The following is a 25,775-nucleotide window of genomic DNA, read 5'->3' on the forward strand; positions in this document are numbered from 1 at the left end:
CTAAGGAAATTTGTGAGCAAAATATTTATGACTAAACTCTATTACTCTGGGTCCTGTTTGCTTTCCCCCTGGCCACTCCTTGAATTCCTCCAACCTGTGACTGTCAGATTCTTTCAAGCTCTGCTGACTAAAGCCTGGTACCCCATCGCCCCTTCTCTGGGGTGACTGCAAAGCTCCGAATCTGTGTGTGAAACAGAGGCGGGGATGGTGGCAGATGAACTGTAATGCAGGGCGAGGGTGACTGGTGAGACTTCACACGCCTACACATACACATACGTGGATATAGAAACAATAAAATCTTTTAATTCTCTCTTTACAGGGCCACAGGCTTCCTTCCGTCCAGTGAACCACAATGGGCGCCTCTCTCCTGCAGCTATGAGGGCACAGAGCGATGAGGTGTCTCCACACAGGTCGTCCCAGTGAATCAGTACAAGTAGCAACGAAAACTCTGCACTGACAGCCCTGGGGACGCGGTGATGCTAAGAGCTGTTGCCTCTTCGATTGACTCAGCCTCAGCTCAAGATACGGTTTGTCCCAACTGTGAAAAACCTCAAAACACCCATCATGCGTCTTACCCCTAATCTGGATTTTAGAAAACACTTTATATAGATAGGTAGGTAGATAGGTAGCACAATAAATGTGCCTGTGATGCACTCTAACATAGAGCACAGGAATACACACACGGATCCCAACCCCGCCATCTCCACAGCGGGGAAAGCGTGAAGGTTCGTGTACACGCAGGACGTGATGGCGGAAAGGTATAGAACGTCACATGCCACACCTTTCCACGCAGCCCATCCGAGTGAGAGCTTGTCTTTGTCCCATGGGTGGTAGGAGCAGTAACAGAAACAATGTCATTTTCTAAGGGCAGAAGATGTCCACCTGGTACGGACAGAGTGACTGTTATCCAGAGATTATGTAGAAATAATTGCCGAGGGTCAGCCTGGCTCCTGACCCCAGGCTGAGGTCTGTTCTGCAGAGGGTGGGGCTGGCTCTGCGGGTGGAGGCCTGATGGGACATCTCTCAAACACACTCTCACACTAGCCACACGCTCCAGAGGAAAGTGCACTTCCAACAGCGGATACAAAAATAGATTGGCACGCTCTTTTGACACACTGAGGGTATCTTTTAGAAGCTCTCTCCCAACTTCTGCAAATGCTCTTCCCCAATCTGCTCTAGAACTTTGCACTCCGAGTTGGAACAGGGCTGGAGAGAAGGCCCTGGACCACGCCTGCCAGGTCTGCGTGTGGTCGCGAGGAAGTCTGGGTGAGGCCAGCTAGGAAATCTGGTGAGTGGGGAGCTGGGAGAGCCATCTTCTGCTCGGGTCTCCCCTTCCTGGCTGAGCAGTAATGGTTCACAGCCCATCTTGGCTGGCCAGATGGAAGACTCCCTGAAAAGTTTCTGGTACTGCTTCTACACAAAAACATGTCGAGTGGAGAAAAATTTGCTGTGTTGAGTTCTATTTTTGTATTTCCAGTAGTACGTGCTGCCCCAGTGAGCTCAGGGGAAGTGGTCCCGGCCCTCCTAGGAGGCCTGTGCTAGGAGCTCTGGACCAGGCGTCTGTAGTGGGGCATGACTTCGTGCTCCGGCAGATGAAGGGCAAATTCCAAGGCCACCAACACCGGGAACTCAAAGGCAATCAGCTCTCGTCTATTCAGCCGGAACTTCTCCTCCAGCTTCTGCGACAGAAATAAAGGAAACCAAAAGCCTTTTAGCTTTGAAATAAAAATCCTAGGTTTTCTCCACGTGTAACCTCTGTATCCACCAGCCAGAGAGTGTTTACAGAGAAACCCGTTATGGGCAAGACTGTGGAGGAAGAAACGGAGGCATCAGCTGTGTTTCCTGCTCTCAGTCCTGATGGAAAAGGACTCCTACCTCCCTGAGGACCCACAGTCTGCCGGGAGCCTGAGATACATCCCGTGACTTCATGAATCTCTTGATAATCTTACACGATCAGTGTTACATTTATCTCCATTTTACAGATGGGTAAACGGGGTCAAGAGGTTAAGAATTTGTCTAAGGTGACGTGGGCAGCAAATTGAAATGCTGAGATTCAGACTCAGCTGAGACCCAAACTGTACCTGTTACAACTAGGTTATTCAAGCTTAGAGGTAAGACTAAAACCACAGCAAATCACCTATAACAACAATATCCACGTGGGGGGTTTAGGATTGGGGGAGCTGGTTATGTGTAGTTTGGTCCTTGCATTTTATGCTCGAGGACCAAGTCCTGGCGAGGCTGCCTCACTTTCAGAGCATTACACGGCCTGTGTGGATCTGACTGGGCTGAGCCCACGCCCAGGGGCTCCCCTCCTGCACTGCCTCTTGGTCCAGCTGCTGCTGGAGTAGGAATGGAGAACGATCAGGGTGAGCGTGGGTAGGAAAGGCCTCATTTTTGCTAGAGTACATTCTGCTTTGGCGTAAACTTAGCTTTTGGCTTAATTAAAAACAAAAAAAATCTCAACGCTGGAGTAGTCGGCGACTACTTTCAGATTATAACTGGGCTGGGATCTCGCGTTCAGTTAATTGCTACTGCAAACGGCCTGTCAGATCGTTACTCTTATATCCCGCATTGGTACTATCAGCATTGCGGGATGATATATTTCTCAACTATGAAATGTGTGTAACAGCACACTTGTAAAGATTCATTAGTTCAGCTATTATCTACGTAAACCTATTGATTCTCAGCTCAGATTTGGTATCCAAATCATGGTCCTCAAAGTGTTTACTACACAAATTAGACGATTCTGTACCATTTCTTCCATGGATGGATGAATGGATAAACAAAATGTGGTGTATACATGCAGTGGAACGTTATTCAGCCTTAAAAAGGTAGGAAATTCGGATGAATCTCCTGATCTGTTGGCTTTATTGTATCTCAAGTTTTCTACGAATACACTGATTTTTTTTTTTTTGTCTGCGCCGCGCAGCTTGTGGGATCTTAGTTCCCCGACCAGGGATTGAGCCCAGGCCCTGGGCAGTGAAAGCGTGGAGTCCTAACCACTGGACTGCCAGGGAATTCCCAGAATACACTGAATTTTAAAAACAGGCATCCTTGTATCTGTCCAAGAAGATCAGTGTTTCCTTGCTTTAAAGGGGCTCCACTTTAATTTTTATTTTATTTATTTATTTATTTATTTATTTGGCTACACTGGGTCTTTAGTTGCGGCATGTGTGATCTGGTTCCCTGACCAGGGATTGAACTTGGGCCCCCTGCATTGGGAGCATAGAGTCTGAACCACTGGACAACCAGGGAACCCCAAGGGGCTCTATTTTAAAAGGAAGGAGATACCACTCAGCCAGGCCCACGCCCTTCCCCAAAGCAGCCGAGGCCACAGGAAGCCAAGGTGTGTCTGACGGATGTTCTGCAGGTCACACCACCCGCAAGATCCCTGGCTATTACAGTGGCTTCTGCGGCTTGGAGAATAAGCTCACCCTCATGGTGCCTAAAAGCGTATTTTATGGCCAGACCCAATACTGGGGATCTTCAGTCTCATCAAAGTGGCCTATCCCTCTGTTCTAAGACAGCCCGAGATGTGGGGTCTGACATCTGCTGTGGAAGGGCCAACCTCACAGCCCTGGCCCCTTAGCTGGTACTAAGGCTCGGAAGTCTCCCGGGCTGGGTTCACCAACCAGGCTCTTCCAAGACCAGCGCTGGCCTGGAGTGCATGCCCCGCCCCCCCCCACCAGCCAATCAGAATTCAGCCCACTTACGTCAATTAAATGCTTGACTTCATGTTTTTTGAGGTCACTTCCAATTTTGGCTGCTAAGAGCACGCACGCCCCGGCACAAAGCTTCCGGTTGTGTTTGTTTAGCTTTCCCTTGAGGGCGAGCTTCTCAAAGTAGACAAATGCCATGGCCACCGTGGGCTCCTCGAGGCCACAGTCCTCCTGGGCAAGCTTCCGCATCTCTCGCTTCAGGCTAGAAAAAGACGGGAGGGAGGGAAGAGTCTTATCAGAACTTGGAGTTTCGGGTGACCCCAAAGAAAAAGACTGCCCTGTCTTGAAAGCATTTTCTCTTTCATTTCCAGAAGGGCGACGTGGAATGGGATTAAATCCCTATGAGTGAGAAAGTTACGTTGTATGTGGCCAACAGACTTAAGTCGCTGGGACTTCAAGCCCTTCTCTGTTGGTCAAGCTGTACAGACCACGTCCAGATGGGACCATGTTGAGCCCAAGTGGCTAGGTGACGGTCCGGAAACTAGGAGTAGAGCTGCCCACAGTGACAGAGGGAAACTAAGGTCATTCCAGAGAGACAGTTACTCGGATAAATTAGGTACTTGGCATCAGCTCTGCCGAAGATCGCTTATGGACACTAACTATGGCCGAAGGGGGGTTAGACTAAGAGTGCAGCAACCAGCCTACTTAGGAAAGCTGCCCAACCAACAGACAAAATACGAATACTTAATTTTTCTCACCTCTTTGGCTAGGAACGTGCGAGAATCAAATCAGGATTGGGCATAATCCTAAATTACATTTATGTATGAATTACATTCATACATAAATGTATGAATGCTGGCACGTGTTCCAACACTATGTGTATAGCCTAGCCTCCATTACTACACACACACACACACACACACACACGCCCTGAAATCTTGCTGTCCTGGCACACAGACACAACACAAGTCAGCTTCTCTCCAGCCCAGCAGGGCCAGTCCTCTCGATTACTGGGCCAGAAGATGTGGGTCACCACAAGGTCGATCCAATCAGCTGCAGGGGAAATTTGGGCCTGATTTTGCTTTGGCCGTTTTGCTGACTGCTTACATATAGGGCTTGGCTGTCACCTCTGGGCAGACGGTTGTGGGTAAAGAGTTATCTCAAACCCTCTGATACCAATTCTGTTCTGTTTTGCCTGCATTTGAGAACGCAGGGAACTGAATGTTTCCTATTCTCAGTTTTCCATAACATAAATCTTACTGAACTGTAAGCCACAGATAGTATGAAATGATTCTTTCATAAGGAACCGCACTCCAGATCCTTGTCAGCTCGTGTCAAGGGCTCCGCCTCTGTCCTGCCTGCCTGGGCTCACTCACATGTGGGCACCGGTCAGCCAGCACCGGACGAGCCTCTTTTAGCTGAATGTGACCACGTTTCACTTCCCCAGAACAACAGAAGACCCACCGTACAAAGCACGAGCTCAGTGCGTGCTGGGAGAGGGGCCTGGGGGAAAGTTCAGGTGGGTGTTCATCCCCACATACCTCCTTATTTTGCTGAGTGTTAACTTAATGTGAGGAAACTTCTCCTTGAAGGTCTCATTCATGTCCTTCTTGAGATCCGAGGGCTTCACGTAGTCGATCACCGTGGTCTGAAACAGATGGGGCGACACAGCTCACTCCTTAAAATACTGGTCATGGGTATAATCATTGCAAGTTAGAGCCAACTTCTAACACCCTGCACCACCAGCAACAGGGAACTCAGATGAGGGCCGCCTCAAGGGCTCTGCTGGAGGCAGGAGCCTGACGGGCAGGGCCTCTGCAGGTGGTTGCAAGCCAAACCCCGTCCATCAGCAGGGCAACACTTAGAAATTGTCAGGAGTCTGTGCCTCTTAGTGCCCGTGTTTCAGCCTGCTGTTCACAGAGTGTGATATCTGGACCCTCGCAGATCTGGGTACAAGCCTCACGACCATCATAAGTCATCTGGCTGTGAGAGGTGTATTTATTTAATGACCCCAAACTTCAGATTCCACATCTGTAAAATGCAAACAGCAACGGCGCCTACCTCATACGGCTATTTGGAGAACTACGTCAGAAGTGCTCTGTGCGGTGCTTGGTATACAGCAAGTGCTCAATAAATGTTGGCTACTGGTTTTTTATTTTTTTAATTGTGGGAAAATACCCATGACACAAAATTGACCATTTTTACCTTTTTTAAAAAATAATTAATTAATTAATTTATTTTTGGCTGTGTTGGGTCTTTGTTGCTGCGCGCAGGCTTTCTCTAGTTGTGGCGAACCGGGACTACTCTTCGTTGCGTTGCGTGGGCTTCTCATCGGTGGCTTCTCTTGTTGCAGAGCGCAGGCTGTAGGCGTGTGGGCTTCAGCAGTCGTGGCTCGCGGGCTCTAGAGCACAGGCTCAGGAGTTGTGGCGCACGGGCTTAGTTGCTCCGCGGCATGTGGGATCTTCCTGGACCAGGGCTCTACCCCGTGTCCCCTGCATTGGCAGGCAGATTCTTAACCACCGCGCCACCAAGGAAGTCCATTTTTACTGTTTTTAAGTGTGCAGTTCAGTGGCATTAAGTACATTCACCATATCGTACAACCATTACCACCATCCACCTCTAGAACTGTTGTCATCTTGCAAATCTGAAACTCTGTCCCGATTAAACGCTAACTCCCCATTCTCTCCCCCCAGCTCCTCCTGGAAACCACCATTCTACTTTCTGTCTCTCTGAATTTGACTACTCCTCATAGAAGTGGAATCACACAGTATTTGTCCTTCTGTGTCTGGCTTATTTCACCACACATAATGTCCTCAAGGTTTATCCATGTTGTAGCATGTTTTAGAATTCCCTCCCTTTCTAAGGCTGGTAATATTCCACTGTAGGTATATAATGTTGGCTATTATTAACAGTCCCATGAACCCTGAGTTCCTCCTCCTCCCCTTGCCCTTCCCAATTCCATTCATCCTGAAAGACCGGCTCCTTCGAGCTCTCTCTGCGTACCCTGATCTCCCTTCCTTCTCTGTGCCTTACACTATTAACTCTGAATTAAACTCAGTCTGGTGGGGAGGGATAAATTGGGAGACTGGGACTGACATATACACACTACTATATATATAAAAGATAACTAATAAGGACCTGCTGTATAGCACAGGGAACTCGACTCAATACTCTGTAATGGCCTATACGGGAAAATTAAAAAAAGAGTGGATATACATATATGCATAACTGATTCTCTTTGCTGTACACCTGACACTAATACAACGTTGTAAATCAACTATACTCCAAATTAAAAAAAACAAACAACAACTCAGTCTGGCTGGATCTCGCCAGAGTAATCTTACCCCACTTCCTCAGGAACATACTTTCCAAGGGCTGCAACAACGTGGGATGCGTCTCCTGGCTGGTTACGGGCGGTAACCTTTGTCAGGCAAAGCCAGAGAAAGAAGAAACCACACACTGTGATGAGAAGGCCGGTTCCCGTGGACAGCTACTGCCAGCCTCTTCTCAGGCGAGTGCCTGGCCTTTTCCAGAAGACACGTCCAAGGTCTCCTCAGCAGCTCTAACAGAAGTTGGTGGCTTTCTGTGAACACCCCCATTCAGAAGACGTTTGCTTGGACACAGTTTCAGAACAGGCACGTGGAATGTCTCTGGTGTCACTTTTATAACCGAGAGCAGGCAAAGAGCCTGCACGTCCAAATTCACACTGATCTCGGTGGGACCTTCTTTGCTTCTCTGGCTGAGAAAGGCAAACCACAGTCCTATTAACGCACACGATTCCACCAAGCTTGTGCAGAGCTTTTCCACTTCTGGGTGGAGGTGGACTCGGTGGGTGCAATGCCGTGACTTCCGCCTCGGAGCTGTGCTCTTTCCAGCCCAATCAGGAAGGCTGTCCCTCAGCTGACCCAGGACACACCCATCTGGTAGCTGCCATGTGTCCTGGCGATGTGCTCTCTGCACCGTGATCTTGCCCAGGTGATTTTTATGAGAATCAGATCCTCCTTGCCTAGGCTGCAATGCCACTTCTGTAGGATCATCTTCCCTAAACCCCAGTGATTCACCTTCACTATACACTATGGCTTGGATATCCAACCCCCTTCTGGGATGCCTTGCTGTACTCCCCGACTCCTTTGCAGCTAGAATTCCAAATACAATTCCAGTTCTTCCTATCCCATGCGCTGGTGTCAGAAAGCAGAGCTGAAGCAGAGGCTGGGCTTCTGTTGTTTCTGCTACCAAGAAGAGTCGCCACAGGAGCCCTAGAGTCCCAGTTTCCATTTTGCAGGTGTAGACCACAGTAGGGCAGCATGGGTCTGGATCCAGCAGCAGTGGCAGCTTCCTGACCATGGAGGTGGCAATACTGGCACATCCAGAGCTGACAGCCAGTGCAGATTCCCCTAGTGACCTGGTTCTGCAGTATGGTTTTGGGATCATTCCGGAAACCCCAACCTAGGCTGTTTCGCCAGCCTCCCCAGTGACTCTATACGCTGTTTGGTGCCCTGGAAGAAAATGCCTTTCTTCTTAAACTAGCTCGAGTGGATGCTGTGCTTCGTAACTGAACCCTAACTGATGCATACGCTGTTTTCACTGATGGCATTTACTGCTACTGTAACAGGACCTTACTGGGGGGATGTGGGACAGGGCAGAGCTCTGCTTCCCCTAAAGGCACCGATGTCATCAGTGCACCGCAGCACTGGGGTCCTCCCACGCCACTTCCTGACCAGTCCTAGCTTTAGAAGGGCCCCGTGAGCACCAACAACCCAGCTCAGCTTGCAGCCCTGGAGGTGCGGCAAGGAGGGCTCCAGCCACCCCCAAGCCCAGACCTTGCAGGAGAGACTCTTATTTTTATGAGTAGCCTCATCCTAGCTCTTGGGATACGGAGCTGGGACCTACTTTTCCTGGCAGCAGGAGGAGTGGAGAGCTATATTTGTTTCCATGCTGGACCCTGGAGAGGGTGTAGAAGGAGGGCCAGTGAGCTGATGCTATGAGACCCTTGGCTCAGCACCTGGCCCCCAGCGAGGGCTGCACGTGGCCAAGCCCTCAAGTTCATGTTCTAAGTGGCAGAATTCCTCTGAACCCCAGCTCTGCCACCTGGAGGTATGGAGGTGGCACCCTGTGATGCCTTCTGTGAGGGGTTTCCAGCCACAGGGCCATGTCCTGGTGACTGCTCCCCGCACCGGGCAGAAGACTGGCTGGCAGTCTGATCCTCCATTTACTGATCTATTTGGCCATCACCTGGCTACTGTCTTTCCTCAACTACTTATAGTACATTTTGGGGGTGAGACAGTCTCTGCAAACTTCCATCTTTCTGTCAAGGCCCCCCATTTCCTGACCTCCAAGTGGCCAGCAGCCCTGTCCTCCAGGGCGGTGTGGCAGAGGGAGGGTGGCTCCACTGGGGAAGGTACAGGACGGACGCAAGCCAGCTGGGCCCGCATTCCTAGGGGTTTGCAGCGTCAGGAAATCCAAGGGCATCCGGGGAAAGAGGCTGTGCGTGCTGACTGCTGAAGGCTTGCTATGCCTGGACCTGATGCAGGTGCCCAATAACAGTCATTCTAGTTCACTTGCTTACATATATTTTGGGGGGTGAGGTAGGTTGGCTTCTGGGGCAAAGAAATGCTGCAAAGATTCAAGACGGCAGGAGGATGGTGGCAAATCTCGGATGTCAGTCTGAGTGCCTCAGAACACAAAAGTGGTTGTATCAGTGTCCAGTGGCTGCTGTAACAAAGTACCATAGACTTCACGCCTTAAACAACAGAAATTTATTGTCTCACAGTTCTGTATGCTGGAAATCCAAGATCAAGGTCTCAGCAGGGCCACGGTCTCTCTGAAACTCTCCCTTGCTTCTTCCCAGCGTCTGGTAGTCCCAGGTGGTCCCTGGCTTGCACATGCATCATTCCAACCCCTGCCTCCACACAGTGCTCTCTCCGTGTCTGTGTTCACATGGCCTTCTTCTCTCTGTGTCTCTGTCTTCTTAGAAGGACACCAGTCCTATTGGGCTAGGGCCCACCTTGCTCCAGTACGACCTCATCTTAACTAATTTACCTCTGCGAACACCCCACTGCCAAATAAGGTCACATCCTCAGACGCTGGGGTTAGGACTTGAGCCAATCTTCTCGGGGGACACAACTCCACCCACAGCAGTGGTGTCGCTTGTGATGGAGCTGCTGTGCAGCCTCACTGTACTCTGATCTCAGCCCTCCATCCCAGGCCGGATGCAGCGTCGCCCCTGCCTGTGAGGCCCCGCTCTGCCCCAGGCAGCTGGTTCTGGCCTTGACCTTGGTCTGAGGGAGCACATCTCTTCTGCCCCCACCTCCTCCACCTCCAGATGGCTCTGGCTCACTCTTGCTCTCATCTCTGCTTCTCTGAGCTGCAGCTCAGTGGGGAGGATCCAGACTCTGGAGCCAGATGCCTGGGTTTAAACCCCAGCTCGACCACTCAGCATCTGGGCACTAGTGCAGGCGGCCTAAACTCTCCGTGCCTCCATTTCTTCATCCCGCTTCTCCGTCACGTGCTTTATGATGATGGCTGCGGGGCACCAGACGTACGGGCTGCTTGTGCTCAGCTGCTCGGGGCACGTGATCAGGGTGGCTGAATGGGTGGCCCCCCAGAGCGACAATCTGCTCCCAGGCCCTTGCTCAGACAGGGCCTTGCACGCACGCTGCACCTGGAGCCTTCAGATCGGCCAGGCGCCAAGTATGGGAAGAATAGCCCTGAGCCCAGGACGGCCCTGCAGGTAGATTCCAGAGGGATGACAGTCCTCACTGTCGTCAGCTCTGGTTCCCTCTAGGAAACACTTTCTGGAACATAGCTGCCACGACTCCTCTGCATGGTCCTATCTGTCTCGAGGGAGCCTTACGACATCCTTTAGAGGCTGGACCTCCCTCCCTCCCCAACCCCGAGAGACAGTTGTCCTCTTTCCAGTGACGGAGGGTGAGCCGAGGTGGCAGTATGGGAGGCTGAGCTGCAGGCGCGGGTCACAGTGGGCCCCCAGCCACCCACTCGTTCTGGCTCGAGAGAGAATGAATGAAACGGGAGGCCCATGCTTTCCAGGTCCCCTATCAATCTAACTGCACGGTTTACAAAGGCTCACAACGGCTGGGTTTTGCCAGTGCACGTGCGTCCCTATGAATCAAAGTGCCAATAAACGGGCTGTGGTCCCCTACTGGTCTGGTACAGAGCGGGTGACCACTGTGCTCAGGGCCACTAAATTCCAGGCCACGGGATGTGCCAAGCGCAGGGGTCCTTGCGGCCCCAGCAGTGGCCAACAGCTGGGCCCAGCTGCATGAGGGATGGGCAGCTCCATCCCTGGTGCCTGTGATTCGCAGGGTGGGGTGGAGCGCGAGATCACTTAAATGCACTTTCTCGCAGCTGCCTGGCTACGGGGAAGCTGTGTGTGCACAGCTGCAGGAAGAAGAAGGAAGGTCAGCTGGGAGCAGGAGACCATTCGAACAAAACGCAGAAGGTCCAGGAGATGCAATTCAGAAAGGAGCCCTGCCCGGCCGGCCCCGCCAGAGAGGCAGGCAGAGTTAGGAAAGGCCCAGCATGGGGGCTGATGCCACACATCCCTTCTGAGATAACAGGAAACGACGGTAAGACCACAACCTAGTTCTCCAGCTGGAAGAGTACTGCGCCGCCGAGACACCCTTTGCTTTTTACCAAAACAAATAAAGGCTTGGACTCATCACGAGAGAAGGGAGGGAGCCTCCACAGAGCTGACCTTGGGTCCCATTCTGGCCCAGGGCACCACCAGGATGCCCTAAAGGGAAGGCCTCCCAGGGTGGGGTTGGGGTGCAACAGGAGAGGGCGGGAGGCAGCAGGTGTGCGCCGGGGGTGCGTGCACCCTAGTAACAGTGCTGGAGGAGAACGAGGGGCTCAGAGCTGACAGGTTGATGGTCTGATTCCCACAGAAACAACATAAAAGGTGCTTCCACTCGGGGCCTGTTAAGGCTCTCCTTCCTTTCGTCCCCACCTCCAGGGCTCACATCTCCCTAGGGACTCTTAGAGCAGCTCTGAACTGATGTGAGCTTGCTGTCGACTCTGCTGCCGCTCCCCTCTGGGTCAGAGGGGCCCCTGGGGGGCAGGAACGTTCCAGAGGAGCCAGGTTCCAGCGGCAGGGCTACCTGAAACCCAGGAGGCAGCAGGGAGCTCAGGGCAGGTGTGTGGCCTCTCTAAGCCTCGCTTACCTGGCCTGTGAAACGGAGGATACAAGGCAGTGATGTCTGCAGCTCTTTCCGGTGCCAACAGCCAGCCTCCACTGCACTTGCCTGACATCCACGGGGCTCCGAGCCCAGCTGGGCACCGGAAAGCACACGTGACCTGCTCGCTAAGGAAAGCAGGGCCGTGGCCCTTGATGAAATCTATCTCACCACACACAGCTGGGCGTTTCGGCTGTTCTATGTTTATTCCTTTTTCCTGAGAGGGCTGTAAATCACAAGGAAACTACGGGAACGAGTGCACAGACCACTCGGCCTGGGGCTGCATTTGTTGCTATTTCTACCCATCGGATTCCAAACACAGGATCCTGGGTCTAACCTGTGCCCCTTCCCTTAGGCGAGCAGCTCTTCAGGTTCTCTCACTGAAATGAGATGGCTTGCAATCGAGGAGAGGCACCCAGGGAAAGCTGCGTTTGTGTCAGGATTACACCCCCATGTGGACTGGCCAGCTGTGCAAAGCACGTTCACGGTTCCAGACATGTGTCGAGTGTTTCCCTGGTACTACAGGAACTTCTGGAGTAGTGTTTCCACCCACCTGAGATAACAGTGGGTGGACGTGGCCCCGAGGCCACACACACCCAGATAGTATTTAGATGCACTTTTAAATGCATGTTTCTTAAAGGGTGGTCTCAGAGCACGAGCTGATGAACTGCGTGTGCAGTGTCATGTTAAAAACCACAAAGTGATAATCAAAAATTTGAGACAAATACAGAGAAAGGGAGCAGATGCTACCTCTTGGTTGAAATGGAAAGCACAGTTTCGTTTCATATTATTTTTACAAGAAAAAAAAGATTAGAAAACCCCCACAATACTGAGGCATGCTACCACATGGATAAACCTTGAAACCATCATGCTAAATGAAAGAGGCCAGACGCAAAAGACCATATAGCGTACGATTCCATCTTCATGAAATGTCCACAATAGGCAAGTCTATAGGGACAGAAAGTACACTGGTGGTTGCCTAGGGTTTACAGGATGAGTGGGTTCTTAAGGGTATGGGGGCCTCTTTTTGAGGATGACGAAAATGTCCTGAAATTGTGGTCACGGTTGCACAATTTTGTGAATATACTAAAAACCATTGAATTGTACACTTTAAAAGAGGTGAATTGTATGATATGTGAATTTCATCTAATAAAACTGATACCAGAAAAACCCCAAATCCCAAAACCCAAACCCAAAACAGAAAACAAAACCCACCACGATGCAATAAGCCATTTTATTTTTACACTTACATCAAAAGCTGGCAGGTCTCAAAGCCCCACTGCTCAGGGTTTGTGCAGGCGCCTGGCAGGGAAGTTCCAGGGCCCCTTCGAATCTCCAGAGAGGCCCAGCAATGGTGTTTCTGTAACGCTGAACTACTTTTCTTAAAAAGGGTCTCCCGAACTGAATAAGCTTCAGGCATCTGGAAACCTGGGGGCCTGGAAAGAGCATTGCGAGGGAGGGTCCCTGGGCTCAAGCTGCTTTAGCGTCTCAATAAATCCACCTGCAGACAGGTAAGTAAGTGCCCATGTCATCCAGACAGCTTTCAGTGAAAAAGAGATATGGAGGGAAAGCAGAATCCAATCTCACGGAAGCCTGGATTAATCTTCCTTTACTGTCTTCTATTCCCTCCTGCTCAGCATCTCATACTGTCCTGAAAAATTAAGTTCTAAGATATATTCCCACAACCCTGGGGAGACGCTGAAACGGAAGGAGGGGCTTTTCTATGAGTCCTTAGATTGTAATATTAAGTAAATAAAAGAATAGGCACTGTATCACGGAGATCAATCCAAGAGACATCCTCTCGAGATCGAGATACCTATAGATATCACAAAGTCGGCTTTCTTTCTGTTGTCAATACAGTTCGAGAGGGCTTTCTTCCTGAGAAAGGAAAAGGGTCCAGAAATCCCTTCACAGAACGTTAATTTTGTTGGCATTATCTCAGTCAGTTCTCTTATTTTCTCCTCTTAATTGCTCTCCACACCCACAAGGGGGGAAAAACCACTACCGACTTCAGCTGCCAGGTTCTAATGATAAATAACCGCTCTCTAGTGAAACTTTAATTATAGGCCAGGAGGCACAGGGCAGGAAGCACCGGTTCTAGTGGGAGGCCTCTGGCCCCCCTCACTGCATTGAGAAACCATATGAAGTTCAGGCCCTACAAGAACCTGCATGTAGCCAGGAGGCTCGACATACTTTCATGTTTCGTGGTCACCTTCTAGAAACCGTAAGGCCAAAACCACGGGGCCAGCTGCAATTTGATTTCCACATCTGCACCAGGATTTCTTTTTTTTTTTCGTTCAAACCTCTTCTTTGCCCTTTCACAATGGCTAATACTGGGAGTGACTTGCCTGGATCAAAGTTAAAAAATACAACTGTAACTACAAATGCAAGGTCAGTTTCAAGCGGTTCCACTTAAACTCTGTAAATAACAGCCTTCTTTCTGAGCTTCAGGGGAATGTTCAGCTCTGGAACCCTCCCACTAAAAGGCACATCCCAGCAGTGGCAATGACTGGCCTTTTTATCTTCTACTGAGAACAAACATGAACGAAAATATACCTTCAACTACATCCTGGCTGGTAAACATCACCTCCACTGACTCAGAAAGCCCGCTCCTAGGTATTTATCCAAGAGAAATGAAAATGTATATCCACAAAAAGACTTGTATGTGAACGTTCATAGCAGCAATATTCATAATATCCCTAAGTTGGAAACAACGCAAATGTCCATCAATAGGAGAACGGGTAAATAAATCATGGTATATTCATACAATGGAATCCTACTCAGCAATTAAAGAAACCCCAAAAAACTACTGACACATGCAACACGAGTGAATCTTACAGATATTAAGTTGTGTGAATGAAGATGGATTAAAAAAAACACAGTACACAATTCCGTTCATATGAAGTTCCAGTAGAGGCAAAACCAATCTTTGGTGACAAAAGTCCGAACAGTAGTTGCCTTTGCTGGGAGGGGGTATGAAGCGGAAAACGATTGAAAGGAGGGAACTTTCTAAGGGGATAGAAGTGTCCTACATTTTGGTCCAAGTGGAGGATACAAAATTCATGGAACTATACACTTCAAATTGGTACATTTGATTAGCTATGTTATATCTTAATATGAAAAGAGAAAAAAATGGCAGGACTTCCCTGGTGGTCCAGTGGTTAAGACTTCGCCTTCCAATGCAGGGGGTGCGGGTTCGATCCCTGGTTGGGGAGCTAAGATCTCACATGCCTCCCGGCCATAAAACCAAAATATAAAGCAGAAGCAATATTGTAACAAATTCAATAAAGACTTAAAAAAAAAATTGGTCCACATCAAAAAAATCTTTAAAAAAAAAAGGCTGCTGCAGGATTTGATGGGGTAGAAGGACTATAGCTCATCACTGTAAAGCTTGCTTGATTCTGTAGAGCCCACACCAACACCTCAGACCCTGAAATTCCACAGGTATAGGAAACCCCAAAACCCAGGACCACAGTCCCTCATTCTCAGATCTGGGCCTCTGCTTGGCTGGCCGAACTGAAACTGCCCTGGGGGCCTCGCGGGGACAGGCATATGGCAGCAGGACCCCAGAGGCCTTGGAGGTTGATATTTAGGGAGGTGTGTGCCGGGACTTGGTGGTTCCCTTCCCCAACTTCCACAGCAGGGAGCCGGGGAGGGGGAGGAAGGAGCGGGGCTGCACAGGCTTCTCACAGCGCTGAGTCCGCCTGCAGGGGGAGCCCTGCCAACCATGAGGGTTCACCCCGCAGCAGGAACGCTCCAAGCTGTGTCACTGTGTCAGCTCTTCCTACCCACCTACAGGCCAAGATGTGCCCCAGACCCTCAAAGAGGGCCTTTAACAACCTGGATTAGATGACCCTGTAGCTCCCTCTGTCCACCTTAGTAGCCGGCGCCTACTGACAAGGGCAGCTCCCTGAGCACGGGGTCAAGTTAGCACAGAAAATTGGTCAGGATCGTCATTCTATTGACTTCCGCGCGCGCGCGCGTGCGTGCGTGCGTGCGTGCGTGTGTGTGTGTGTGTATAAAGGGCAGTGACTGTTACTGTTAAAAATATCCATTTTACACAAGATCAACCTCTTGCACACTTCAGGCTCTTGCACATGGGGCCGTCCCCCCAAGGCCTGGCAGGCCTCTCTCCCCTCAGCGTTCACTTTTGCATGTCTTCAGGGGAGCCTTCCTTGAGGCCCACCTCCAACCCCTAACCCTCCCTGTCGTTATTCACCACTTTTCTAAGATGATTCCTTCCTTACCCTCCTCACTACAGTGACTTGTGTACTGTTTGCTGTCTGACTTCTCCACTCACTCTAAGGTTGAGAATAGGGTCGGTGGCTGGTTTGTCCTCCACTGTATAAGGAAGCACCTCGCCTGGCACATAGTAGGGCCTCAGTCAATACTGGTTAGGTGGACAAATTCTATACTTAGTACCCAACACACAAAATAAAGCAAGCAAACCAAAGCCAAACCCCCTACTCTTGCTCTTGCAAGTTCAGTGCCAAAATGCATGTGAAACAGCCCCGGAAGCCACGTCTGCTTCTAGAGAGGAAGTCTCCTGGAAGCCAGTCTGAGGCAGTTTGTAACCATGACATGCACGTCAGTGCTGAAAAGTGGACGGCCCACGTTTTATCAAAGTACCAATACCTGTGGCCAGAGCAGAAGGAGATGTAGGTCTTATGAAGCTGACCTACAGGCAAATGCAGTTCACGAGCAATTTCGTTCTCTAAAAAATGGACGGTTACAGGAAGCACAGGCTACAGATTCAATGTAGTGAACTGAAAAATGACCCACTTGGGACCATAAAACGAGGAGGGTAGGACACACACACTGACCTGGCAGGTCATCTAGCGCACTGTCTGGTGGAGCGGGGGAATGATCCGGCTGCACAGGTGTGCACATGTAGACTACAGCCCAGAACCTCGAAGCTCACAATTAAATCATTTAAAGAAAAAAAAAAAAATCAGAGCCACACCAGCCAGACACCAGGCCTATAAAAGGAGAGGTCCATGTTATCACCAGACGTAACATGACTACAGAAGAGCTCCCCTCCAAACCCCAACGCCAATCAAAAACGGTGCACCTTCTTATTCTCTTGGTTACCTAGAAATCTGTTAAACTGTTGGCCCAGAGAATCATCTTCACGTTTTACCCTGAGGGGGGTTCTGCCACTGGCTGCTGAGGGACGTGGATTCAGAGGCACAGTAGGAAGAGTGTTAAGCCCAGGGTTCTAGCCTCAGCCCCTCACTTCCTGTCTGTCAACTCTGACAGCCTCACTCAGACTCCCTGAGCCACAGTTTCCTGCCCAAATTACTTAATAAAGTGAACTTTAATAAATAAAGCAGTGAACAACATGAAGAACCCTTACTGGTACACAAGTCACGAACTTTCAGTTGCTCCCTCCATGACATCAGGGTAAGGATTCTGGTCATTTATCAGACACTTATTATGGGCCAGCTGATACAGATAAGCCCTCGTTTTTAGAAAGAAGTAAATAATCTAACAGGTCACAGGTAGAAAAAAAATAACTCTATATGGCTCTGGTTTTGCTTTCTGTGTTAGGAGTTGGAGAATAAGGACAGGAGAGAGAGGAGACAGGCAATTTTAAACAAAATGCCTTTGGCGATTCATTCTGATTCAATGTGGCATTTTATTTTATTTTATGTTTTAAAATATTTATTTACTTATTTATTATTATTTTTAATGATATTTAATTTATTTATCTTAGTTATTTATTTTTGGCTGCGTTGGGTCTCCGTGGCTGCGTGCGGGCTTTCTCTAGTTGCGGCGAGCGGGGTCTACTCTTCATCGCGGTGCACGGGCTTCTCATTGCAGTGGCTTCTCTCGTTGCGGAGCATGGACTCTAGGCGCGTGGGCTTCAGTAGTTGTGGCTCGCGGGCTCTAGAACGCAGGCTCAGTAGTTGTGGTGCACGGGCTCAGTTGCTCCGCCGCATGTGGGATCTTCCCGGACAAGGGCTCAAACCCGTGTCCCCTGCATTGGCAGGCGGACTCTTAACCACTGCGCCACCAGGGAAGCCCCTAAAATATTTATTTATTTATTTTAATTTTGGCCGCGTCGGGTCTTAGTTGTGGCATGCAGGATCTTTCATTCCGGCGCGCAGGCTTCTCTCTAATTTTGGTGCACGGGCTCCAGAGTGCGTGGGCTCTGTAGTTGCGGTACACGGGCTCATTAGTTGCTGGAGCGCGGGCTCAGGTGCCCCGCGGCATGTGGGATCTTCGTTCCTAGACCAGGGATCGAACCCGCGTCCCCTGCATTGGAAGGCAGATTCTGAACCACTGGACCGCCAGGGAAGTCCCTCAGTGTGGCATTTTAGAATGACCTCTGAGCTATCTGCCCAATTACAAGAGGATATACATTGAAAGTGAGCAGTGAGGGCCTGAGTTCTGCCTGGTGTTTCTCTGACGTCAGCTACTTGCCAGATGCTCCGTGAGAAGAGAAGCTGGGGAGTTGGGGCGGGGTGGGGGGTCTCACCACCGAGAATGCTAAGCTTAGAGTTAGTGCATGGGGTGGGGTCCCACTCTGGTCTTTGCAGACACAGGAGCCTGGAACAGAAGAAGGACCCCCTGCTCACTCCTGGGGCCAGGGCTTCTGACATCAGCCAGCAGGGGAGGAGCAAGGGAACCAGAGTCGGACGTTTTCAGCTGCGCTCGCCCCTCCGGGCCTGGCAGGGGGGCGGTGGGGACATCCTGGGTCAGTGCTCTCTACCTGATGGTGTGCATGGCAGGCCTGGCGCGGTGGGTTTCTCTAAAAGCCCGGCTCCCACAACCCGTAGCAGCCCAGGCTCTGCCCACATCCAAGTCAGGACAAGTCTGCCCAGTGAAAGTACACAGGACCCTGTCAGACCCCACTGGTGTCTGGAGAAACAGCGGCCAGAGTGGTGGGAAACGGTGGTCTGCCAAAAGTAGAAACCAAATTACACAAAGGGAAAAAGAGGAAAAGCCCGTGAAATAAAAACAGCAAGGAAAGGTTTTGCATTGAACACCCACACTGTCCTACTTTCACTTTCCCAGGAGATGATCCTGTCATCCAGAACCCAGTGCCAAATGTTTGCTCAGAGTGTGTGCAGAGGCCTACAGTCACCGAGGAACTCCAAACAGCTGAACTTGAACTCAGCGCTGCCGGCGATGGGCATGATTGGTGATGCCCTACCTAGTGGGGTCCATGGACAAACATACCCTCAGAGGTGAAGCTGCAACCTGAGCTGGCAGCTTTCACAGCTGCCGGCAATCCAGCCTCCTCAAGCCCTCTGAAGTGCTGTACCTGGGCCAGGTGGCCGGAAGAACCCTGGATGTGATGCTGGCCCTTCCCTGAGTGACCCACACGCGGCGGCGGGTGGGGGAGGTCCTCGAGAAGAACCAGGCAGAGCAGTGTTTGAACAAGCCCCCAACCCCAGGAAGAGCCACTGGCCATTAGGATGAGCACGGCACCTCCAAGTTCTCCGAGGAGGCTGAGGGGGTCAGCTCCCCTGCCACCCCGCCACCGCCACTCACCATGTACGAAGGAAAGATCAGAACTCGTTTGTGCTTGCCGCAAGGCCACTGGGGGTCGTCCAGGAGATTCGGGTCATAGTCCATAAACTCTCCCAGGTCGCTACCTGAGGATCACACGCAAAATGATGACTAAGGCCCGGGACGTCCTGAAGCAGAAGTAGCCGGGTGAACGCCTGGTACAAAGTTACACTGAAGAAAGGGTGGCTTCAGGTCACTGAGCTCAGAGTCACATTGCTCGCTCTGACCGTCAGCAGGCGTCTCTGCACGCCAGTGAAGTGTATGCCCCGGCAGAGGGGTTCACCAAACACTTCACACTCTCTGCTGTTTTTTCCATTTAAAACAATTATGTATTAATCTCCCTGACCCGGGAGAGCACAGAACCTCACGAGCATGAAAGATGCCGTGAACACTCACAGATTCTAAAACGTGGCACGGAAAAGGCTCATTTTCTAAACCTGCAGATCAAATGAGCCTCCAGGTATTGCATGTGAGAAGCACGTTTGGTGTGAATGGTTCCGGGCAGGCTATGCGGTCTGAATGAACGCAAACCAGAGCAGCTACCAGTGCAAACAGCCGTCAGTGACCAGGGGTGGCACGTCAGCACAGTGCTTCTGAACTCAGCACCTGGACAGGCCTAAGGAGCTCCGTGTTCACCTGGAATTTCTCTGACAGTGGAAATAATCCCGCCTCATAAAGCGTTTTTCTGCCTGTGCGGATTCTCACAAAGGCTTGTACAGGCCAAGCTGGAAGCATGCAAGTCTTCTGCCAGCAGCCGAGTAAGCTCACCCGCCGTGAGAATCACAGAGGAAGTTCTCACGCCTGATGGTACGTGTATGGCCCAATTATTTGAAGAAAGGCCAAACCTGAGGACTAGGAGAATGTAGGCAAGAACCGGGTACTTGGAGAGATGAGCAGCAGAGTGGTGGAGAGAAGCCGGGGAGTCTAGCCATCTCTGCAAGGCGGCCTGGGCATGTCTCCTCGTGGGAGCTCAGGGGCTGGCGACTGAGGCCTCTCGTTAAAGAGCTCGCCCCTCGGCAGGGTTGTGAGCCTGCCTGGCCCGCAATCGGCTTGCCCAAAAGTCCCGTCCCCTGCAGGATGAGCTCACGCTCCAGGGCACCTGTCTTCCAATGTGCACAGGGAGACCCGAGCCACACTGTCCACCAAGGCACCTCCTGCTGCAAGCTACCCAGACCAGCCAGGCCCCAGCTTACCTGCGTCGAGGCTCCCCTGGGTGCTGCTCGCCCGGCCGATGGAGAGGCTGCGGTGGCTCAGGGTACGGAGCTGGGAGAAGGCGGACATGGAGTCTAAGGTGTTTCTCCGCGCTCCAAAGGCGTTCGTGGGTAACAGAAACTGGGTATAAGAAACAGTCTAAAAGGTGAAGACAAAAACGGGCCGGTGATTAACCCCGGGCAGTGTTAGGTTTGCGTTCTGACCAAGCTGCGTTGCCACGCCAAGTTCATGTCCCTATTCTCATCGCTGCAATTCTAAAATCCAAGGTCCGAAAAATGAAATTTGTTTGGCACTCATTTGTGCCAAAACCTAAACTGGACTGACTAGAGGCCATCTGTAGTTTCAATTTATCCCACTTGGCGTGAATATTCATGTTATGGGGCAGAGATATTAGTGTGTCTGATAACAAGGTACTATCGCGGAAGCTGCTAGGATGTTGTCTAACACAAGAGGCATACATCGTGGTACTTTTTCTAATCCACCAAGTGCAGAATTCTAGAATATCGGGTCCCAAGAGTCTCGGATAAGGGGCTGTGCCCTCCCATGGTCCTCTGGCAGATGCTGTGTCTATGATGCTCATCTCACTTCATCCTCCCTCCTTCCTCTGTGAACACTCAACCTTCAGGAATGAAGAGGCAACACGTGTTTTTCTTTTCACCCACTTGGAGAAACACGGCTCATACACCCCGACACGTGAGCTCAAGGCCGATGTCATTTGGGCACGGGGGTGACCAGCTGTTCTGCGGGAGGGGTGACGGGTAGGTCGTTTGCTGCCCCAGCAGCTTTACCTACAAGCAAGCTACACTGGACGACTTCTCCAAAGACACACTTGCGTCGTCTCCATAAACAGGCTTTGGGAGTGTTTACAAAGACTGCCTGCATCCGGCACAAAAAGGTCAAGTTCATATTTCAACCTTCCCTTCTTAGACTTCAACCTAGCAGCTCAGTGAATTGTGGATGAAAGTGGGATGTGACAGTCCCCTGCTCGGTGGCCACTCTCTCAGGCCGAGGGACTCTTAGCCTCTCAGGACCATGGGGAGCAAAAAACACTGTCTAGTAGTGGGATTGCTGCCTGCCTTCACCACCGTCAATGCTTGTTCAAACCACCCGCCACTCCATCCTGGAACATGCACCTGTGTGCACTCACGCATGTGTGTGTGTGTGAGATAAAGTAGTCTCCCCTTACCCACAATTTCAGTTACTCATGGTCCAAAAATATTAAATGGAAAATTCCAGAAACAGGCAATTCATGAGCTTTACATTGTGCGCCATTCAGAGTAGTATGATGAAATCTAGCACCGACCTGCCCGGGATGCGAATCATCCCTCTGTCCAGCTGATCCCATCCCTTAGTCACTGAGTAGCCATCTCGGTTATCAGATTGACTATCATGGTACCACAGGGCTTGTGTTCAAGTGACCCTTATTTCACTTAATAGTGGCCCCAAAGCACAAAAGTAGTGATGCTGGCAATTCGGATATTCTCTTACTGTGCCTAATTTATAAATTAAACTTTCTTATTGGTATGCATGTATAGGGGAAAATATGGTATACATAGGGTTCTGTACCACCCAAGGTTTTAGGCATCCACGGGGGGTCTTGGAACATATCCCCTGAGGATAAGAGCGGGTGACTGAACGGGTCAGGACCAGCATTAGTGGCGAAATAGCTGTGCTGCTATTTAACCCACGTGCACACCCGGGATCGGGGACAGGCTGGCGTCACGCACCCAGAAACGTGTCCCACATCGGGTTAACCAGCACGAGCGCAGTTCGTGGTCCATCACACAGCCTCTGCTTCCTGACCCTTGCGGTGTCTGTCGAACAAGCTGGTGGCCTGTAAGCCAGGCAGCCTTACCTTCCCGTCAGCGCCCAGCTCCACGCCTTCCAGGCCAATGATCTCTTTCAGGCTCACCGCTCCTGCTGACTGTCTCCCTCCGTCCAATTTCAAATCCCTGGGGGGGGGGGGGGGGACAAGCCGAGGATAAAAATGGTTCTGTTTGCACCCAAAGGAGCCACAGAGATGTCTCCTGACGGGACACTACAGAGCCCTGCTGGATGAGACCCCCTCTTTGTCCCTCCTTCTCAGCGACACTCTGTGGGTAGGTAGTTCTACCCACTTTGAAATAAACGAAATCCGATCGAACAGAGAGCCTGAAGACGAGAGTCAGGCTCAGAAGCCAATGGATTACCGATGTCCCTTCCCGCTCGGCAAGGCCATTGGCTCTTAGCTGGTCGGCTAACCGGAAGCCAGGGGGAGACCAGCTCTCCCTGCCACCCCCCTATTAGATGGGAGAAAGAAATTCTTACCCTAAAGAGTTCTCAGCTTTACTACTAGTAACGAAGGAATTAAGGCCACAATAGCGACCCCAGCTTCCTTGCCAGACCACTTAGACAATGATTATCTTTCTATAAAAGAATAATCTCTGGTGTTAACAGCAAGCATTTATAGAGCACTTCACAATTTACAAAGACTTTCACACATCCTCCATTTCATTCTTTAAAATCATCCTATCAGACAGGCATTGCAATTATTTTCCTATTTTACAGATGAGAAAAGAGAGCCCAGAGCAGATAGACAGCTCACCGAGGTCACCCTAACAGTGGGCTGTAGAGACCGGTTTTGCATCTAACGCTGTATCTTGTGCAGCACGTGGCCTCGGGCTGGCTGTGCCTCTGCTCAGGGGTAACTGCTCACATTTCCATGGACAATCCCCCCGCTTACAGTAGTTCTCAGACTTTCGCTGCTTGTTAGAATCACCTGGGAACTTTGACAAACTACAGGCTCAGAGATACTGCGGGTTCAGTTCCAGATCACCCCTGTAATGCAAATATTGCAATAAAGCGAGTCACATGAATTTTTTGGTCTCCCAGTGCTTATAAAAGTTATGTTTACAGTATGCTGTAGTCCATTAAGTGTGAAATAGCATTATGTCTAAAAAAACAATGTACATACCTTAATTAAAAAATATTGCTAAAAAATGCTCACCATCATCTGACAATGCAAGGTTGCCACAAACCTTCAATTTGTGAAAAAAAAAACCCACAGAAACGCAGTATCTGTGAAGCACAACAAAACGAGGTACGCCTGTACTGTGTCTGGCTCCCATCCCCAGACATTCATTCTGATTCAGTTGGACGTGGGTGGCAGGAGTTTTAAACGCTCCCCAGGTGATTCCAAATTGCAGCTACGTTTGGAAGCTCTCTCTTCAGCTTGGCTCTACCACACGGTGCTTATCAGTCAAAGCCGCCCCAGGCTGGCAGCACCTTGCCGTGTGGGCTGGAGGGAGGCACCCCATTCAGGGGTGTCTCCTACAACCTAAGCAAGAATGAACAAAATGTAAAGGCAAGACTCTCCAGGCCAAAGGTGAAGGAATCATGGAAAGAGAGAAAGGGAGCCGGGTGAGAGGCGGGGAAGAGACAAGAGGCCGCTCCTAAGGAGGAAAAAAAAAAGTATTCTCTCACTTTGTTGAGCAGTCATCCTTGTCTATGGGCGTCCCACGTGTGAACTGACTCCCTAATCCTATCTGATTAGTTTCCGTAAGAAACACCCAAGACCTGCATCTAGTAAGTACAATATTTTCTAAGGTAGTCTCCTTGGGAGGCCAAGGTCGTGTCAAGCTCAGGATTTCTCTGGAACTCCTTTTGGAATGAACACTAACGTCATGGAGAAAACAACAACGACAACAAAAAACAACCAACCCATTCCAGTCTTCAAACTTTACATATATATATACAGTGCATGTGTATGTATGTGTGTTTGGGTGTGTATATATAATATTTTTATTTTATTTATTTATTTATTTATTTATTTATTTTTCTGCGGTACGCAGGCCTCTCACTGCTGTGGCCTCTCCCGCTGTGGAGCACAGGCTCCGGACCCGCAGGCTCAGCGGCCATGGCTCACGGGCCCAGCCGCTCCGCAGCATGTGGGATCTTCCCGGACCGGGGCACGAACCCGTGTCCCCTGCATCAGCAGGCAGACTCTCAACCACTGCGCCGCCAGGGAAGCCCTATAATATTTTTTAAAACCTTGAACACTTACTAGCTGAATCAGTGTCCCCCCACCCCAACTGACCAGATTTCACTGTAAATGACTTCAGGTATTCCAAACATCAAACTCGCCCCTTAAGGACAGTACCGAACAGGACAGTAACCCACAGAATTGCAAATACTTCGTTAGAAGGTGCAAATCACCCCCTCGAGAGCCCCTAAGATGTTCTGAGCAACAGAAGCGCTCTCGGGATGTGTCTGAGTTCTCCCGCAGGGGCCTCCTCTGCTGGGGCCACACCCACCGAGGGCTCTGAGGTCCAGGCTGATGTGAGTCATATCACTTTATGAACATGCCATGCCAACAGAGAGACCTGTTTTCCAGTTATTGGCCTCAAATCCAAAACTGGAAGGACCAGGTGGGCTGGAGCAGAGCAGGGCTCAGCAAGGCCACCAGAACCTCAGGACCTCAGGTACCCAGAGACCACGTGCCCAGCTGCCTCACCTCCTACATGAGCCATCGGGGCAGCTCTCAAAAGACTTCCTCAAGCAATTAAGGATGGAGACGATGACTGCACCAGGGCAGCTAAAAAGGGAAATGCCTTCAGAGCAAGAACCCGACAAGACATGGAGGCAAAAATAGCAGTGGCGGGAAAGGATGGAGAGGCCCAATGGCGGAAGACCAGGGGCTGAGCTGGTACAAAGAAGCACAGCCTGGCCTTTGGTTAAAGGACCCACGGCGTGCTTCTGCGGACTTACCGCTTTTCCAAAGCCTAACCCAGCAAGCACGTGCCTCAAATTCCCAGCTCCCAAAGAACTGTCTCCTTGTTTCCACTTCACCCAGATGGAGAATGTTATTTAGGACTGAAACTAATACAAAGGCAGGGAACATCTTTATGGGATGAGAAGACCAAAATAAATAAGGAGTATTAAAATAGGCCCCTATTAAGAGTGCTCCTGTTGAAAAAGAATAGATACATGTATATGTATAACTGAATCACCCTGCTGTACACCTGAAACTAATACAATATTGTTAGACAACTATGCTCCAATACAAAATACAAATGAAAAAACAAGAGCGCTCCTGGATGGAGAGCTGGCTACAGGCAGGTACAGAGTCTCAATCCATGTCTGTATCCTGTCTACTTGGTGTCTGATGTGTGAAGATGCTTAAAGAAGTGCTTTACTGAACGGAGCTAGTCTGACT

The 25,775-nt window shown here is 50.4% G+C and overlaps 1 protein-coding gene across 1 annotated transcript in view; it reads right to left on the minus strand.

The window, feature by feature from the left end:
- Positions 1-281: 281 nt before the first annotated feature.
- The window catches only part of CABLES1 (Cdk5 and Abl enzyme substrate 1), a 105,620-nt gene continuing 80,126 nt past the window's right edge, over positions 282-25,775 (minus strand). Inside the window, exons 5-10 of the mRNA XM_082853170.1 lie at positions 22,437-22,533; positions 20,563-20,719; positions 19,352-19,455; positions 5,201-5,307; positions 3,714-3,921; positions 282-1,679 (exon numbers count right to left, since the gene is read on the minus strand). Of these exons, the coding sequence (XP_082709296.1) occupies positions 1,539-1,679; positions 3,714-3,921; positions 5,201-5,307; positions 19,352-19,455; positions 20,563-20,719; positions 22,437-22,533 (814 nt within the window). The 3' untranslated portion in view covers positions 282-1,538. The remainder of the gene's footprint in view (positions 1,680-3,713; positions 3,922-5,200; positions 5,308-19,351; positions 19,456-20,562; positions 20,720-22,436; positions 22,534-25,775) is intronic.

Source organism: Leucopleurus acutus, assembly GCF_964270905.1.
Source record: "Leucopleurus acutus genome assembly, chromosome: 13".
NCBI classification, from domain to species: domain Eukaryota; kingdom Metazoa; phylum Chordata; class Mammalia; order Artiodactyla; family Delphinidae; genus Leucopleurus; species Leucopleurus acutus.